This window comes from Nesoenas mayeri, assembly GCF_963082525.1.
Source record: "Nesoenas mayeri genome assembly, chromosome: 4".
Classification (NCBI taxonomy): domain Eukaryota; kingdom Metazoa; phylum Chordata; class Aves; order Columbiformes; family Columbidae; genus Nesoenas; species Nesoenas mayeri.
In genome coordinates, this window is record NC_137540.1 from 806,338 (window position 1) to 822,610 (window position 16,273).

Sequence of the window (16,273 nt, forward strand, 5' to 3'; positions counted from 1 at the left end):
TCACTCCTCACGCTCGTGTCGCTGCCCACCCCCTGTCACTGCTCACACTCGTGTCACCAGTTCTCCAGTGTCACTGCTCACAGTGTCACCACTCACACTCGTGTCACCGCTACCCCCGTGTCACCGCTACCCCCGTGTCACCGCTGTCACGACCCGCCCCGGGCGCGGAACGACCCCCCAGCGCCCCCGGGGGGCAGCGACAGGTCTCTGAAGTGCCTGGACATGGGAAGACACCCCGTTTTTACGTCATGGTTTTGCGTGGGCGGCCAGGAGCCCCTGTGGAGGCGACGGGGCGGCTGTCAGGAGCCTGTGGTGTCCCGGAGGACATGGCCTGGGTTTGGGGGACAATCCTGGGACCTCACCCCCCAATTTTGGGGTCAATGCGGAGAGCAGGGGCTGCTTGTCCCCGGGGCTGGGAGGGAAACGGCCGTGGGGTCGGTGCGGGTTTGAGGGTGCTGGTGTCTCCTCTTCATGTTCATCTTCCACGGAACCAACCCCTTTTCTGCCAAACCTTCTGTTGACAGCAGTAACTGACATTTTAAGGGTTTGCTAACCACATTATCACCACCCAAACTTCAGCCCTCCGACCCGTGTCAGGTGGGGGATGACCTGTGCAAGCAGAGCAACGAAACTTCAAGCATTAAGTCTGATTCCTTTCGTTAGCCACACCGAAGCATTTTTGGTGTCTGTTTCCACATTGGGTTGGTTCACGCTCAGAGACGCCAGAAGGAGCCGGTGGGGAGGAAATGCGCTCAGAGCGCGTTACCCTGAGCACGCATTTCCCTCCCAGGGCCACACGGGTCTGACCCACGGTGTCACCCGCGGTGTGACCCACGCTGTGACCCACGCTGTGACCCATGGTGTGACCCACCAGAGCGTGAGGGACACAGGTCTCACCGGCCGCGGGTGTGAGGTGACGACAGGCGCAGAGCCGCGTGTGACAGGCGCTGGCGCTGCGGGGCACAGCGGCGCCCCGTTCCCCCGCCGCTCTGCGGGGGGTCTATCACACCTTTCCCCTCAGCGCCCGGACAGCAAAGCTGCCTCCCCTGGGGAAAGTTTGAATCCCCTCAGCACGGAGATTGTTCTCTCACAATGAAGATTCTGGTCGTTGCTGGTCGGGCGTTTTCAAGTGTTTCTGAATAAACCAACAGACACATGGGGCCGAGCTCAGCGCTTTGGGGCAGGAAGGACCCGCCTGAACTCAGACAATATTTGTGGATGTGGATTTATCAGGGAGGGAAGGAAAATGTGGAAGTCAAAACGTAATAAACAGGTACCCTTTACTATATAGTAAGATACTAGTTTATGGTATGTATCAGAGCAGCTCGGAGCTGGTTGTACAAAGTCCTTATAGATGGATCTTCCTCCATGAGGATTATAGACCAGATGTGTCTGTTTATAAACCATTTGCAAGGGGACAAGGAAGACTTCAGCCAAAAAAATACTTTATTGAATTATATAGGAGTGGCAGCGTAGACCCTTGAGAGTGGAACGGCTAATGTTTATCCCTTGTAGGTTTTGTCGTTTCCGCATGTAGTGGTTTGGGCTGCGGAGCTGCCATGTTGTGTGGGGTGGGGGGGCACAGCCCGCCCTTCGCCTTTGGGGGGGGGGTGTGGGGGGGGGAATGTGTGTCACTTTTGTTCACACGGCTGCGGGGACAGCCCGGTCCAGAACGGGCCGCAGGTTTGAACCGACATTCCCTCAGCGCACACCGGACCCGGGCCGGAACGGCGGGCGGCGGAACGGCGGGCACCGGGAGCAGTGCGCGGGGGGGACGGCGAGGCTGCAGGCACCGCGCGGCACTTCCGGTCGCCGCCGGAAGTGCCTGGCCCCGCCCACCGCCGGAAGTGCCCGCCCCCCGCCCAGCACCGGAAGTGCCCGGCCCCGCCCGCCCCCGGAACCTTTCTTGGCGGTGGCGGGGGCGCTGTCCGCGCTGCCAAAATGGCGGCGCCCGGCGGCCGCTGCCTGTGGAGAGGTCGGGGCTCGCCGGGCCGCGCGTATCGCGGGGCGAGGGTGCCCGCCGCCTCCGCTCCGGCTCCGGGAAGCGGTTTTTCCCTTGGCCGCGGGGCTGGCGTGGCGGGGGGGCGGCGCTTGGTGGGGGTGAGCGGGTCTGGGCCGCCTGTCTGAGGCGATTCTTGTTTTCCCCCCGCAGCTCTGGCCCCGGTTCGCGGCCGGGTCCTCCCCGCGCTCGCCCAGCGCCTCGGCCCGGCCTTGGGGAGCGCCGAGCCGCCCGCGCGGGCCTTCGCTGCGGCTGCCAAGTGAGTGCGGATCGTTCCATGGCCGCGGGGGTTGGAAGTTCGGGGTGCGGGGTGCCTGGGTGTCTGTGCTGCGGACACAACCCGCGCTGGCTCCGCTGCCCTTGTCCCAGCCCCGCGCGCTGTGCACAGGGAGCGGTCGGGCCCGGGTTTGGTACACGGACACCAGATATTGTTTATTAAGGAGCTGTGCAAATCCGGGTGCTGGAATAAAGCCAGTGCGCCAGAAGGAGAACAGCCGTTACGTACAAAATCTTATCGGTACCCAGGGCAGCCCTAAGGAGACACCTGGTTACGCGTTTCCATATTGGTTACATAATCTTTTTAGCATATAAGGAGCAACACTCAGCTAGCGGACGCTTCACCCAACAGTCTCGAGGTACCTGTGAAAACAAGACTCAAATAGGTGTGCGGGCTTTGAAAGGTCTAAAGCTACAAGGTCGGTAGTTTCTGTAGCTTCAAATTAAGTGTCTTGCAGATCATTCTTACCTCTGCTGCCTTGGCTGACCTAAAACCGAACGGATTTACATATCTTTAGGTTAGCAATTGCAGACAGCATTCATTCTTTTACGTGGCAATGGCTACCCAGGCAGGAACAGTCTGGAGAGGGAAGGGCTGAGCTGGACTTGCGAGTGTCTTTCGGTACTCCTGCAATAATTAATGGAACAGTTATGGGGAAAGACTTAGTTTGGAGGTCGTGGCAGGATTCCAGCTCAAGGAGAACCGTCAGCATGGAAGCTGCTGAGCTTTGCTTTCCAAACATTTCTCGTTCCATTTGTTGTCCTGTTCAGTCAGTCCAATGCTGCGGCACACGTGGGAGAAGCGCAGGTGAGCTCTGTACTGAGCACTGGAGGAAGCTGGACAAGTGTGCTGAAGTGCTGCAGAGTCTCTTACCATAGTTGATAGAGGAATAGACTATCTAGTCATTATTATTATTTGGTTTTTTTAATATGAGAGCCATTGAAAAAAGGTAGGAGAATGAATCTGGGAGCTACTGTTTGTTAACTGCGTGCAAAAGGATACAGGAAAGGGAGAAGAAACCTTTTCTGCAAGGTGGGTCTGCCCTGATCTGCTGTTAGAAGGAGGAACATGCAGCTGATGTGTCTCCTGATCCATAGGAAGGTGTGTGGGATGTGCTGGATTTACAGGTGGCTGGGGCACAGTGCCCGAGACCTGTAAATAAAAGAGGAAAGTGGGAGAGGGCAGCAACCAAACAGAAAACCCCAAACCACGTCACCCAAAAAGCTGAAGTATTGTCTTAAAGTGCTTTTACTGTGATGCAGTAGTTATTAATGTAGTTATTTAGGTTATTTAGTTCTATACTGCACAAATGTAACTATGTTGTTTGAGGAGCTTAATTGCCTTCAGAGCTTTTCATTTCTGTCCTGGCCATCTGAGAAAATAACTGGGATGAATTTGGGGATGCTCTTAATCTTTCTATGTAGAACATTCCTTGTTAGCTTATCAGTAATTAATAACTGACACCTGACGATATCCACTTTTTCCTCTTGTAACACGTCCCAAACCCCTCAGTTGATGACCTAAAGGTATTATTTTGTTTCTCAGAACTGCAAAAAAAAGTCCCAGAAGGACCAAGCAGGAAGAGAGCAAAAAGAAGGCGGTGGTGAGGAGGCGGCCGCTGCTGAGCAAGCCGGTGGATGATGTGTACTTGACGTGGCTTTACGAGCGCCCGTCCTATGAGGTGGAAGAAGCTGTGGCTATGCTCAAGAAATTTCAGGAGCTCGACTTCACCTACCCCAAACAATACGTCTATATTAATGTAACCCTCGATATGGCGCTACAGAAGAAGGTAAGTTGGAAAGGGATACAAAGTTTGGTGCATTTTTGCTGTGGGAAGGCTGGTTTAGCTGCAGGGTGGGTGCAGCTGTTGCCCTTCTCTGCTGCCTCCTGCAGCTCCTCTCACTGTCAGAGTAACCTGTGCTTGTGCAAGTGGTTTGTGCCTTCAGACCTGTGTAGTTACTGACCTCGTGCTGCCAGGTGAACACAGCACCGCAGAGGGTTTGGAAAACAGCCTGTTCTGTCACTAAAATGGATGAATGGACAGAGCTGGTCAAATTAAGCTTTATGGCTGCTTGGGCTTGCTTCTGACAAATGTTACCAGCGCCACATGTGTGTTTTGTTCCAGGATGATTGTTAGAGGAGAAGTGTAAAGACAAGCTGCTTCCTGTCTCTGCCCAGGTTTTATTATTATTATTAATGTTGTTGGAAGTATGCTCTCCTTTGTTAGCCTGGGGTGGTTGTGATTTAGACGTGTCTAGCCCAGTGTAATCTTCTCCTGCTTCCCCCATAAGTAGAAAACAGGCCACTTGAAAGCTGGTTTCTTTGTGTGTGTAACCATCATCCCTTGGGTACACCAGGAGGCCCTTAGAGCTAGAAAGTAGGTTTGTTGTGAAGGGAACGCGGAGCACCGGCTCCTGCTTCCCAAGGCCACGAGCTGTTCCTGGGGCTGGTGGGACAAGTTCCTTGCTGCTGTTTTGTGTTGGCCAAGGCATCAGAAATGTAATTTGGATAATCTGCAGCTGCAGCACCTGGTGTGTGTTACTGGGTACACCTGAGCGTGGCACTGATCCTGCACTGGAGTCACTGATCCCAGCCCCTTGCTCTTGAGAAAACTGCACTGGAAATAATTGATTTCACAAGTTTTGATTTGAATGTATGCCAGACATAATGCTTAAGTTTTGACCACTTTGTTATGCTTTTGTGTTAAGAGCTGTGCTTGGAAATGGTGGGCAAGGTGGCTACTTAGGGGGTGACTCCGCTCAATTGTGTAACTTGCACTGAAGTTATGATTTCTTTCTTGTTTTAGTATTTTTCTTTATTTACTTTTTAGAAAAAAGTGGAACAATTTTCCAGCACTGTTCTTCTTCCCTATCGCTTTACAGATGAAATGAATAAGGTCTTGGTTTTCACAGAGGTGGGTAAGCCTGACTGACTCTGTTGTGTGTTCTTACAGTGACAGTAGTTCCCATGCAAGGACTGCTCCTTTTCTTGAGCAGACTCTGGAAGTGCTTTACAGAACTCTTAGGTCTGTCTAGGAATCGTCTTCAGCAGTATCTTAATTTATTAACGAGCATTTTACAGGATTTCTGCCATATTGATGACCTTATGTATATGCAGATTATTCTAGCAATGTAGTTGGGGAGTAAACATCTGCACAGATGTCACTAAGGAAGAGATTATCCAAGTTTGTAGAGTAAAAACCTTGTTACCCACAGTAGCTTGTATTGGAACAGGGTGCCCTTGGTGGGGACTGCAGAGTAGTTTCTCCTCAAAAGACTCCACGGATGCATCTCACTGGGACCTGGACTGATGTGGAGTTGCTGTTCTTATTTTAAATCACCAGCATTAGATAATCTTTGCCTTCAGCTATTATTTCCTTCTGAGCCTCTAAGTATTCTGTTTTACACCCGGTTGTCCAAGATAAATCTCCTATCTGGTGCTGTCGCTTGGTAATACAAGTATTAATAGTTTTCCTTTTTCTTAACAGAATGAGCAAGAAGCTGAAATAGCTCGGGAGAATGGAGCTGCTGTTGTGGGAGGAGTCGAGTTAATCAAATGGGTATTTTTTTGTTAAATAATTATGTAAATATTGTAAGTGAAACACTTAAGGGGAGGGAGCAAAGAATCTCGTGTCCAGCCAGCTCTCATGTGAAGTTAGTAGGCAGAATGAAGAGTGAGGGACTGGCTTATGTGCTCTGGCATGTTTATAAGTTTACTTGTATACTGAGGTAGTTTTTGTGTATTTCTAAGTGTATTTAATTTTTTAATTGCAGATTTTGGAAGATGAAATCCAGGTGGACTCCTATGTAGCTGTTCCTGCAATAATGCCCAAACTAATACCATTAAGGAACAAACTAAAACGAAAATACCCAAGCACAAAAAGAAGTAAGAAGCTATTCTTTCTTGTGAATCTCAGTGTTGGAACAAGATTTTTAACTCATGAGGTGGCGTTGAAGCTTTTGATGAGAATGTATAATTACATCGAGTTATTTGCCTGCATGTGGCTGAGCCCCCTGTCCTAGTTAAGAGTGGTTTTAGGAAGCTAGACCTGTGCTGTTCTACAACAGGGAGAAGGGGGGTTAGAATCTGTTTTGTCAGCTGATAGAACCTATTCTTGTTAGTCCTGCTGAACCATAATAGTACTGTGGAGATAGCCAGGAAAATAGAAACAGCTGGGAAAAAATGTACTCACAGAGATAGTTGCATTGTCTGACTGCTGTGCGGTTGTTTGGATCCCCAGGTGCTGCTGCCACTGCTCTCCTGCCTGTTGGGTACTTCTCAACGGGAGCTGGTTACGCTTTTCCTCAGTACAGCTGCTCCCTTAACTGTGGGGTCTCTCCTCTTTCATAGTGCTCAAGATATTTCCTCTTCAGGTCACGTTCTCACAGCAGAAAACCATCAACTTGTAAATACTTTGGTGCTCCCTTGCTGGCTTTATTTTACCAATGTGTTGGGGTCTGTTTCAAATCTGGAAAAAAAAGAAGGCAAGCTGTTATGGAAGGAGAGCGAGCGCCCGCCGCAGCGTGTGCAGCGCTGCGCTGGAGCCACGGCTCTTACCGAGGCTGCTGGGGCAGGGAATTGTTGTTCCAAGTTGCAGGCAGTGTTTTTAGCCTTCTAAACATTTGAAGCCAACCTATTAAGCTGTCCAAAGCATGGCAAAAAGAACACTCCAGGCATTTTGTTGAAACAAATGAAAGCCGTATTATGCAATTGTGAACTTACTTGGTTAGTAGCTTATCCAGGGTCGAGTTGTCTTGGAGCTGTGGAAAGGTGCTGGGAGAGGAGATTTGCTATGCCTCAGTGCTGGTGTTGGTCTGTGAATGAGCCTGTGCAGCTGAGATCAGAACCAGCTGGGAAGGGCTGGATGGGGCCAGCCTGGCGCAGGTGCTGTCTGTAATTGGGCTGTTATGTATTAATAGTTGTAGACTATTGGTTTTCATGTTGGGCTTGGGGCTTGTTCTAAATCTGACTCTAGTGGGTTTTGTTCTTTAAAGCTCATTTAATTATACTGAGTGGTTAAGCTTTGTTATATATGTTCTCCACAGGTTCTTTATGTTAAGCAAAGCCTTTGTTGTTTTCCCTTGTATCAGCTGTTTATGTTGGTTGATGACAAAGGAGGAAAGATGGAGAATGTTTTATAAATACGAGGACACCGTTGCCTTGCCCATGAAACTACTCTTTCTTTTTTTTAACTTGGAATTTAAGTATCTTAACTGCAACATGAGTTCTCTGGTACTATTATCACACATAGCCATGCTAATAAGTGTTACCCACACAACTTTTTCTTTCAACCATAGATTCCCTGGGCCATGATATTCCCAAAATGCTGCAGTTCTTCAGAGAAGGTCTTGAGTACATGGTACAAGATGAGCGTCTAATCAAGACAAGAATAGCAAGAGTAAGTTGTGTAATAATGGACTTGTTAAATTTTCTGTACCGAGCAGAGCTAAAGTACAATTTAAAACAAGAGGAAAACTATTATTTTTGTCTGTGTGTTCCCCAGATTTCTGACCACGTTGTTTGAACGCATGTGTGAGATAGATGGAACTTGTCCTCAGTCGTGTGACAAGTGGTGCTGATGTGAGCTGTGTGTGGTGTTGGTGTGCGGTCTCAGGGGATGCTCTGCTCAAACTGAGCCCAAGCCAGAGCTGATGCCCAGAATGGCGTCTCTGCTGCTGTGCTGGCCGGGAATCGTAATGCTGAACACAACACGATGAGAAAGGTGCTATTCCTGGTAATCCCTTGGAGATGGGATCTCAGTGTAGCTTTCCCTTACTCCTGCCTTCCCCAGCACTCTTCTGGGAGTAAAATAAAGCTCATTTGGTATTGGGTTGTAAGTAAATAGACTGTGGGTTTTTAAGTGAATATTCCATGGGTCAATATGCACGGGGGATCAAGAAGTGTTTGCTTTAACCTAACTATTAAAGGCTCGATGTTGAAAACTTTCCTTCTGCACTGGAGCAAAAAGCCACAAGTGTTTCCATTACACCTGCAATAGTATAAAATTCATCTGTGCTTTGCTGTTATTTGCTGGGTTATATGAGAGTATTTCCTCTCTTTTTTAGACCCTTAATATGTTTTTTCTTAGGAAAAAACAAACAAACAAACACACCACCCCAATCCAAATAACTTCCCTGAACCTTTTTACAGCACCTTGTGCTGCTCTAGAGAAATGCATCCTGAGCTTTCAAGAGTGAGATAGGTGATGCTTCATTTGCATGCTCTGATTGTAGTCTATACCGTCGTTTTCAAAGGTTCTTGGTGGTTAGGTTGTATTTCTATGAAGTGGACTGGAAACTGGTTTCTAGTTGCCCCCTGCAGGAATTGTAGTTCTCAGGAAGGCTCAGGACTTACAGATTTTGATGTGAGCAGAGCAGCTTGTGCAGCCTTGAAGATCTGGTCCAGGGGACTCCTGTCAGTATGGGTCGAGTTAAACTGCGTATCTAATGGCTGGTCAACAGCGGTTTTGTACACACAAGGAGTTGGTAAGGAATACCTGTTTGGAAGCTGGAAGATTTATTTCCATGTGGAAACTGTTTTGAAATACTGGAGGCCTTTGAGCATTCCCTGTCTCCAGTATGGAGCTGTCAGCATATCAAGGAAATGATGGTTTTTGGTCTCTCGGGTTGTGTCATGTCTGTCTGTCTGAAAGTCACTCTGTCCTATTTTCCTGTCTTATCAAATAGAGAATATTAACTAATATCTTCATATTTTGAGCTGGGTCTTGTCTTGTACTTCTAAGTCCTTGCAAGAAGTTGTAACTTACTGTTTAGAGCAACTTGCAGATGTTGTATTTTCTGAATGCTGCTGGAGTTGGTTACAGGTGGTGAATGTGAAGTAGCTCCCTGCAACTGAGCACCTGAAGGTTCACCCCAACACCTGAATTTAGCCTAAGGTTTGGAAGTGGATGCTATTCAAACCCTCATTTGTAGTATAGCTTCTAGTTAGTAATTATCAAGGAATTGCTTTGTTTAAATAGTTTTGAGTCTTTCTTTACTTTGAATTCTGTACAACACAGTGAGTCTGTCAGCGAAATGCATTGTGTGGCTTTAACAAACGGGTTTTTCTATCTGTTAGTTTGTGAATGGTTCTACATTGCAGTCAGCACGACCATGATAAAGATGAATGTATAGTGGATTCCAAAAGAGCATAAAGAGGTTAATGGACCCGATCTGGGAAAGAAGCTTTATAATTTATTCCAATGAATCATGACATTGATGCCTTCAATCTCAGATGCTTGGTTTGGACGTCAGCTGGTTCGTGTTCTTTAACAGCAACTTCTTGAAGCCTCTTTCTTTAAATACCTCATTTTTATCGGACTCTTGCCCAAGCGCTTGTGCATATAGTGGTTATTTAAGACTTTTTACGTCCATAAGGCTATTTTTTTTTTTAACAGAGTCGTGAAAATTTAATGTCATGAGTAGAAATAAGGGAAATAACAATGGTTATATAACTGTGTATAAATACTGTATTCTCAGGGCCGTTTGGGTAAGGATGTTAATGGATTTGTAACTCCATAACAAGGAACACAGGGAAACAAAATCTATCCAAATACAGAATACGTGTGTGCCTGGTGCTTTCAGCTTTATTAATCCAGGCTTTAAGGATCACCATGGCTAACTCTGCATTGTTGTATTTCAGCTGGATATGTCTGTTGAGGAAATAGTTGCCAACCTAAAAACACTTATCCAGGATATCTGCACATTCAAGCCAGCGAGTTACGGTAAGTTGCTGTTCTTCTAATGTGGAACGTGAAGTTACAGCTGATAAAACCAAGAAATCTGTGTGAGGAAAGAAGCGACATGTACAAAACCACGTTTGCCAGCCTGACGCTTCAATGGATTAGAGCCATAAAAGGAAATGTTTGAGACACAGGGGTCTCCAGGGTCTGTGTGGGTTTGTTTTACCCCCGTGATGTGCCCCTGTTGGAGCTCAGTGTGAAGAATCCAAACTAGAATTCACCTACTATTCCTCTAGCTAAAGCCTGTGATTTACATCTGGTCTGATGTTAGCTGCCCGTCAGAAGGTGTGCCGCCTTTCTCTGCTACCAAGATACTTGTCAACTTCCTGCTGCTCCAGTGGAAAAGCTGTTTATCTTTTTAGTGTTTGATTCCTTAGCAAAAAAATCAGGTTACAAAGGAGTCAGGTGGTGAATTCTACATGTTGTTCCTATGGGTTCTGCTCGCTGTTCTGAGCAAGGAATGTGAACAACTAAATACTCCTTCCACTCTTTGTCACAGCAAAGTAGACTTGAAACGAGTGTCATCTGCTTAGCTGGAGTGGAAATGGTGATTTATGAACATATTTTTATGGAAGAATAACCTTGCTTAAGCTAAGAAAACAACTTTTTATTGCTCTTGGCTTAGTGTCTGCAAAAAGAATCATCTTGCATCTCTTCTAGTGACTCTGTTAATAGTAACTACTGTACAGACAGAACAGAACACAAAAAGCAGTGTATACATACCTTTGGAAGCATTTCAGCCCTAATGGAAAGTATAAGGGGTTGGTTGCCATGAGTAGAAGTAGAACATGGTGTTGTTTTGTCTTTAACGAGTTGATATGTGAACTGAACCAGCCTAGTGAGGTAAGGGTGAACTCTTCTGGTCTTAGGAGCGTTTTGATTTATTTTGTGATGTCAAGCTTGTTTGTCCTGGTGGATTTTCTACTGCCTTGATGAAAAATATTTGCTATTTATACGAAGCAAAATTGATGCCTAAAATCTCTTTACAACAGTGCAGTCTGTCTGTGCTTGCTAATTATCAATCGCTTAGCCCAGCTAGTTATAGATCCCATAGTTCCTTTCAGAGTTTCCATACGTAGCAGATGACTGCAAGGGGCTGTGGGGATACCCCAAAACAGCATTCATTTGCGAGCTGCTTGAGTGAATGAAAGGCTAAAAATACCAGCAGGCCTGCGTTCTCAGAGTAGAATGTAAGTCAATTGAATCTTCCACAGAGAAAGCACAGAATCACATCATCTGATTATTTCTGTCATTTCTTTTGTCAAAAAGTTCCCTCAGCGTTTGGTGGCAGGACCCTGAAACACAAATGCTTTGTCTTGTGAGTATTTGGGTGATAAACTTTTGAGCCGTATCTTGCCGATCAAGACCACGTCCCAAAGCGTTTTCAGCTTAATCTGTCAGGGTGACTCTTGAATTGTCGCTACCGAAGGGGTTTATCTACGTGTATAGTTCTACTTCCCATCATGCGACTGACACAATGTGTGTTGCTGCTAAGATAAATTAGCTTGGAGACGTGAAAAGTGGTCGAGTGACCAAGTTGGTGGTGTCCTTTGTTTTTCAGGTCCTTTTGTGCAGAAGTTGGTTATCAGGTCGTCGACCAGTGAAGGCCTGCTGCTCAAACTCCAGGGGCTGCTGCCCGAGGAGGACAGAGCAGAGGAACAGAAAAACAACGCAGAAGATGATGAAGAAAAACAGAGCCAAGAATCTGCTAGTACCTGACGTCTTTCCATGTGCACCTGATGGTCGAGCTGGGAAAGCAAATGGTGTCATCCAAATAATACTTCATGAAAAGAAAAAATAAATTAATTTTTGATTTTTCAGTTTTTAAATTCTGTGTAGCGGGAAATGGTATCACAGGTAGGAGCCTGTTGCCGAAACAGAAGACGTTTAAAATTCCTTGTGTTGGTAGCTGGTGGTGGTGGTTTGTGGGGTTTTGTGTTTGGGTGGCTTTTTTTCCTTTGCACATAATGGTTCTTTTATTAAAGTATTTCTGTAACTTGTGGAGGATTGCCATCCAATTTCCGTAGTTGCAGCCAGACGGCCAGCACAAGTCATGCCCATGACACTGGGCATCTTATTTGATTGAAATTGTGGGATGTTCAGTGCTCTTTGTTTCCCTGACCTGGTCTCCCGCAGAGGAACGAACGCGGGTACTGGCGCAGCCCTGCTGTGTACTCACCAATGGAGAGAACGAGATTTTATCCCGTTCCTCTCTGTGCCAAGTGAGCGTGGTGTTCATGTTGGGAGGAGCCTCTGCGTGACTCCTGTGATATCTCACTCTGTTTTCATTTAATCTGCGTGTGTAGGTACTGGAGGGCTCTACCCAGGATTACTGCTCTGCTGCTGAGTCTCTGCACACAGGTTAGTCTTGGTAACACATGAGGTTTCTCTAAGGAAAAATGGGATGTATTCTGTGGGGTGACTCATCATTCACCCATGTTTCAAATGCTGCTGTTTTACCTTTGTGCAACTGATCCTATGCCCCTCTGGGAACCCAGTCAGCGGTTTGTACTATTCTGGAAACAATTATGCTTTAACTGTTTTGGGATTGAACCTGAGAGAAGCTACAGATTTCAAGTACCGCTTTCATAGAGGTGGTTCTTCCTGGGCTTGTGAATAAGCCCTTGGGGTAAGCGGATGGGTTGGAGGCGTGCGGACAGCTTCCCAACAAGCAGCAGCAGATCTTGTTTCCTTAGAGGTGACTCTCAGATGAAGACTCTTCTGTTACACTTCCCAAGGAGATTTTTTTCCTAAAAATACGAGTGCCGTGTGTGGATTTCAGCTGTGATAGTCTGGAGATGAAGGGCAGGTCCATAGGGGAGCAGTGAGCAGCCGGGAGCTGCAGGACGGCGGTGCTGGGCTGGCTCAGTGGTGCTGGAGATGCGCGGGGCTCTGCAGGGCTGGCCGGGTGAGGAGGCTGCGGGATTGCCTTTAGCCATCGACCCGATCAACTTGTGCTCTCTGATGTGGGGGCCATGCAGACCACTTGGCTTTGGCTGAAAGTCTTGGCGATAAAGGCTCTTTAATAGAAGTAGAGGTCTTTTTTAGCAACAGCAGTTTGTAAGTGGTAGATTGCAGATAAATGAGTTGAACTGTTGCTGGGCATTGAGCTTAAACACATCAGAAGGCTCCCCTTGGCCATGGTTGTTTCTTGCACAGTTGCTTTCAGCTCCTGGGGGCTGGTTGGTGTGGGTCAGACCAATCAAACCAAAACAAGGACCTTTTTTTGCACCAGCCGGTACAGAATGTTCTTACAATGTGATTTTACCAAATCTGTCTGACTGAATTCGGTCTGGTGGCAGTTGCTGAGATTTTTGCCTGCCTTGTTTTCCTCCAGCACAGTTCATAACTGTAAACTGGACGGCAGCATCATTAACACGCTGCTTTTAATTGGCTGCTTAAAAATAGTTGTTTTTCACTTGAATTTCTTTCCTAGTCTTTATCCATCAGTTTTCCAGCAGGTGCCGTTCTCGATCCCCTCTGTAGAGCTGCAGGGCAGGAGTTTCTCAGTGGCTTGTGGGTTTTTTTGCACTTTGGGGCTAAACATGTGTTGGTAAAACTGTACCTTAAAATGCAAGAAGGTTCCAAAAAGGCTTAGCTATTTATGGAAGGGGGTGAGCTTATCCAAATCTGGAAGGGCGATTTGTTTGCTTTAAATCAGTCCTGTTATTGGAGGTGAGGCTCATTTTTCAGAGAAGCGGCCTATATCTGTCTGGTTAGCAATTCTTGTACCTCCACCTGCCACGTTTGGCCGCTGTCAGTCGTGGTGCTGCTGTCAGTCATGATGCTGCACAGATCACTGTCCGGCCACCCCGCTGCCTTGGGAACGACGGGGGCTGGTTTGCTCAGCCTTGCTTGACTGGGCTCATGTGTCTAGCAGAAAGAAGAAAATGAAATCCATGTTGGTTTTGAAGTGAAGAGTTGATGTGAGCGGCAGAAATACTGTGTGAAATTTGTCCAGTGTTGTTAAGTACCCTTAACTTTAAATTTGGTAAAAATCTTCCAACACTAGGCGCTGAGGTTCCTGACGCGATGAGGCAGAGCTGCGGAAGCTGGTAGCTCTTGTCAATGTGTCTTCAGAACGGGTAATTTCTATTATTTCTCTTGCTCTGTTCTGCAGAAGTTGAAGTTGTAGGGTAAAGTTTCTTCAGATTCCTGCTGCTGATGTCTGTGAACTTCTAGTCTGGAGCACCTGGCAAGTTTCAGAGTGTAGATGAGGAGAGGTGATCAAGAGAAACAATAGTTTGGAAGTGTTTCAAACTGGTGAGGTTCTGTGGTTGTGTTTTATTTTGTTTTTTTCCCTTTCAGCCATAAGTAACGGGCTGCACTGCTCACTGGTGGTTGCGTGCAGGCCAGGCTGGTCTGTGCCAGCATCCAGTGGCAGAGCTCTTAAGCAGTGTGCAGCACAAGGCTTGATTATTCATTACAAGTCTTACCTAAAGGGGGCTTTTTTAATGAAAGCAATTCATCATGTTCCATAAGCTCATCTACCTGTAACACGTCTGGCCCCATTAGCTCAGGGAGCGCATCTTCCAAAGGCGCATCCCTGGTGCCGTGGTGTCTGAGGGTCAGTTTGTGCCGAGGGGAGGGATCAGGCCGTGCGGAGCGTGCGCTGCGTTGAGGACACGTCTGTCACCTGCCGTGCATCCAATGGATCCTGAATGGGTGCTTAACGCTTGGAATTTTAGCAAAAGGTAGGATAATGTCTTACAGGAAGGTCGTTTAACCCTGTGAATAACATTTTGTGCATGTATGTAAGAAAAGAAAGGTTTTGTTACTCATGAATTACATGTACAAGTACTATGATAAGACACTATCATGTTATGTGCTGTTTGTGACCAGAAGAAACAATGTGAAGTTAAAATGCCTGGTGGTATAGAAGAGCAAGGCTTACGATATCACTTGCATATGTTTCTAGACTATTTTTTTCTTGGCTTATTTCAAAGATGTTAGTACCCACTGTGGGAAAGGCAGACCTGTCCTTTTCAACGTGGCTGCCTTTTTGTTGTCTTTTAATGGTGCTTAAGGATAAACATAGAGGTGAACTGGAACCTTTAGCTCCCCGACTGCTGAGTGTACTGTCAAAGAATAAGTGCGGAATACTCAATATTCTGTGGAAGTGTTTACTCGCAACACTTGAACAACACGGCAAAGCTGGAAATTTGAAACTCCAGGAGCTGAGTGAGCACAGAAAGTAGCTGATGAACTTAATGAGTGTTCAGCTGCCTTTGTTCAGGTGTAATCCTACAGTTTTGAGTACATGTTACATTGCTACTATTTGATATTGTAATAAGGGCCCTGGCCTGTGTGATTCTGAAACAGTGTTATACAAACTGTTGGATATATTGTCATTTTATTATTAATTTATTTTAATCCTGAAATGCTTGATGGACACAGAGGAGGGATGAAGAGGGGGAAGACGCGAGTATTCCCCTTTCACAAGCTTAATCACAAAACACATGGAGTGGGAGTTGTTGCACACGTGGTTCTTGTGCCAATGTACCTCAGACACCAGTTTAATTGTTAGAATGAGGGTAACTAAAGTGGCATTGCTGGCTTCTAGAAATTCGTAACTAGTGTGCTCTTAGCAAAGCATGGCATCGTAACACTTCAGCGGCTCCTGATGAGTTAGAGCAGTATATAAATAGGTTATTTTTACTGAATGCTAAGGTCTTTCAAGTCCTGTATAATAACAAGCATCCTTTTTACAGGTGTTTCTATTAATGAGTCCTTAGTGCTCCTCTGGTAGGTAGACAGAGCAGACATCTATCAAAAGCAAAACGTCAGTAACTCAGGACCTGGTTACCCAAAACCCTGGTGAAGCCAGGAAGGATGTTACAACACGTTGAGCAGTCCATGGTGTATTGGGTGATGGTGCCTGCAGGGAGTGGAAACGTGTTTCGTGTAAGTTACTCCTTGGGGAAAGGCATCCGAGGCAAACCCTGCAGACCTTGGCTCTGGGAGCACGTGCAGCGGGTTCCTGCAGAGCAGCTGATGTGTTCCCAAGCGGGACCCCCTGGTGACCTCCTGGTGACCAGCTGGCCCTTGCCCAGTGCGTGCCCGGCCCCCAGCACCATGGGGACGTGGCCGGGAGGGTGACATTCCAAAAGTTCCTCTTTTGTTTACTATATTAGGAGAAACAGCATCTTAAAAACCAAAAAAGAGTGGTGGCAAAGAGCACTGGCTGGTATAATTACATAATTACATTAATATTGTACAGTACCATTGGTACTGTCAGCATCCAAACTTTGGGTGA

The 16,273-nt window shown here is 46.8% G+C and overlaps 1 protein-coding gene across 1 annotated transcript; it reads left to right on the forward strand.

Moving 5' to 3' along the window:
* The first annotated feature begins 1,893 nt into the window (after positions 1 to 1,893).
* Positions 1,894 to 11,832, forward strand: MRPL1 (mitochondrial ribosomal protein L1). Its single transcript, XM_080343785.1, has 9 exons — positions 1,894 to 1,975; positions 2,153 to 2,258; positions 3,822 to 4,065; positions 5,107 to 5,190; positions 5,764 to 5,835; positions 6,050 to 6,161; positions 7,574 to 7,674; positions 9,918 to 9,999; positions 11,579 to 11,832. The coding sequence occupies exons 1-9, from the start codon at positions 1,942 to 1,944 to the stop codon at positions 11,734 to 11,736; spliced, it is 993 nt and encodes a 330-aa protein (XP_080199911.1). The 5' UTR covers positions 1,894 to 1,941; the 3' UTR covers positions 11,737 to 11,832.
* The last annotated feature ends 4,441 nt before the right edge of the window (positions 11,833 to 16,273 follow it).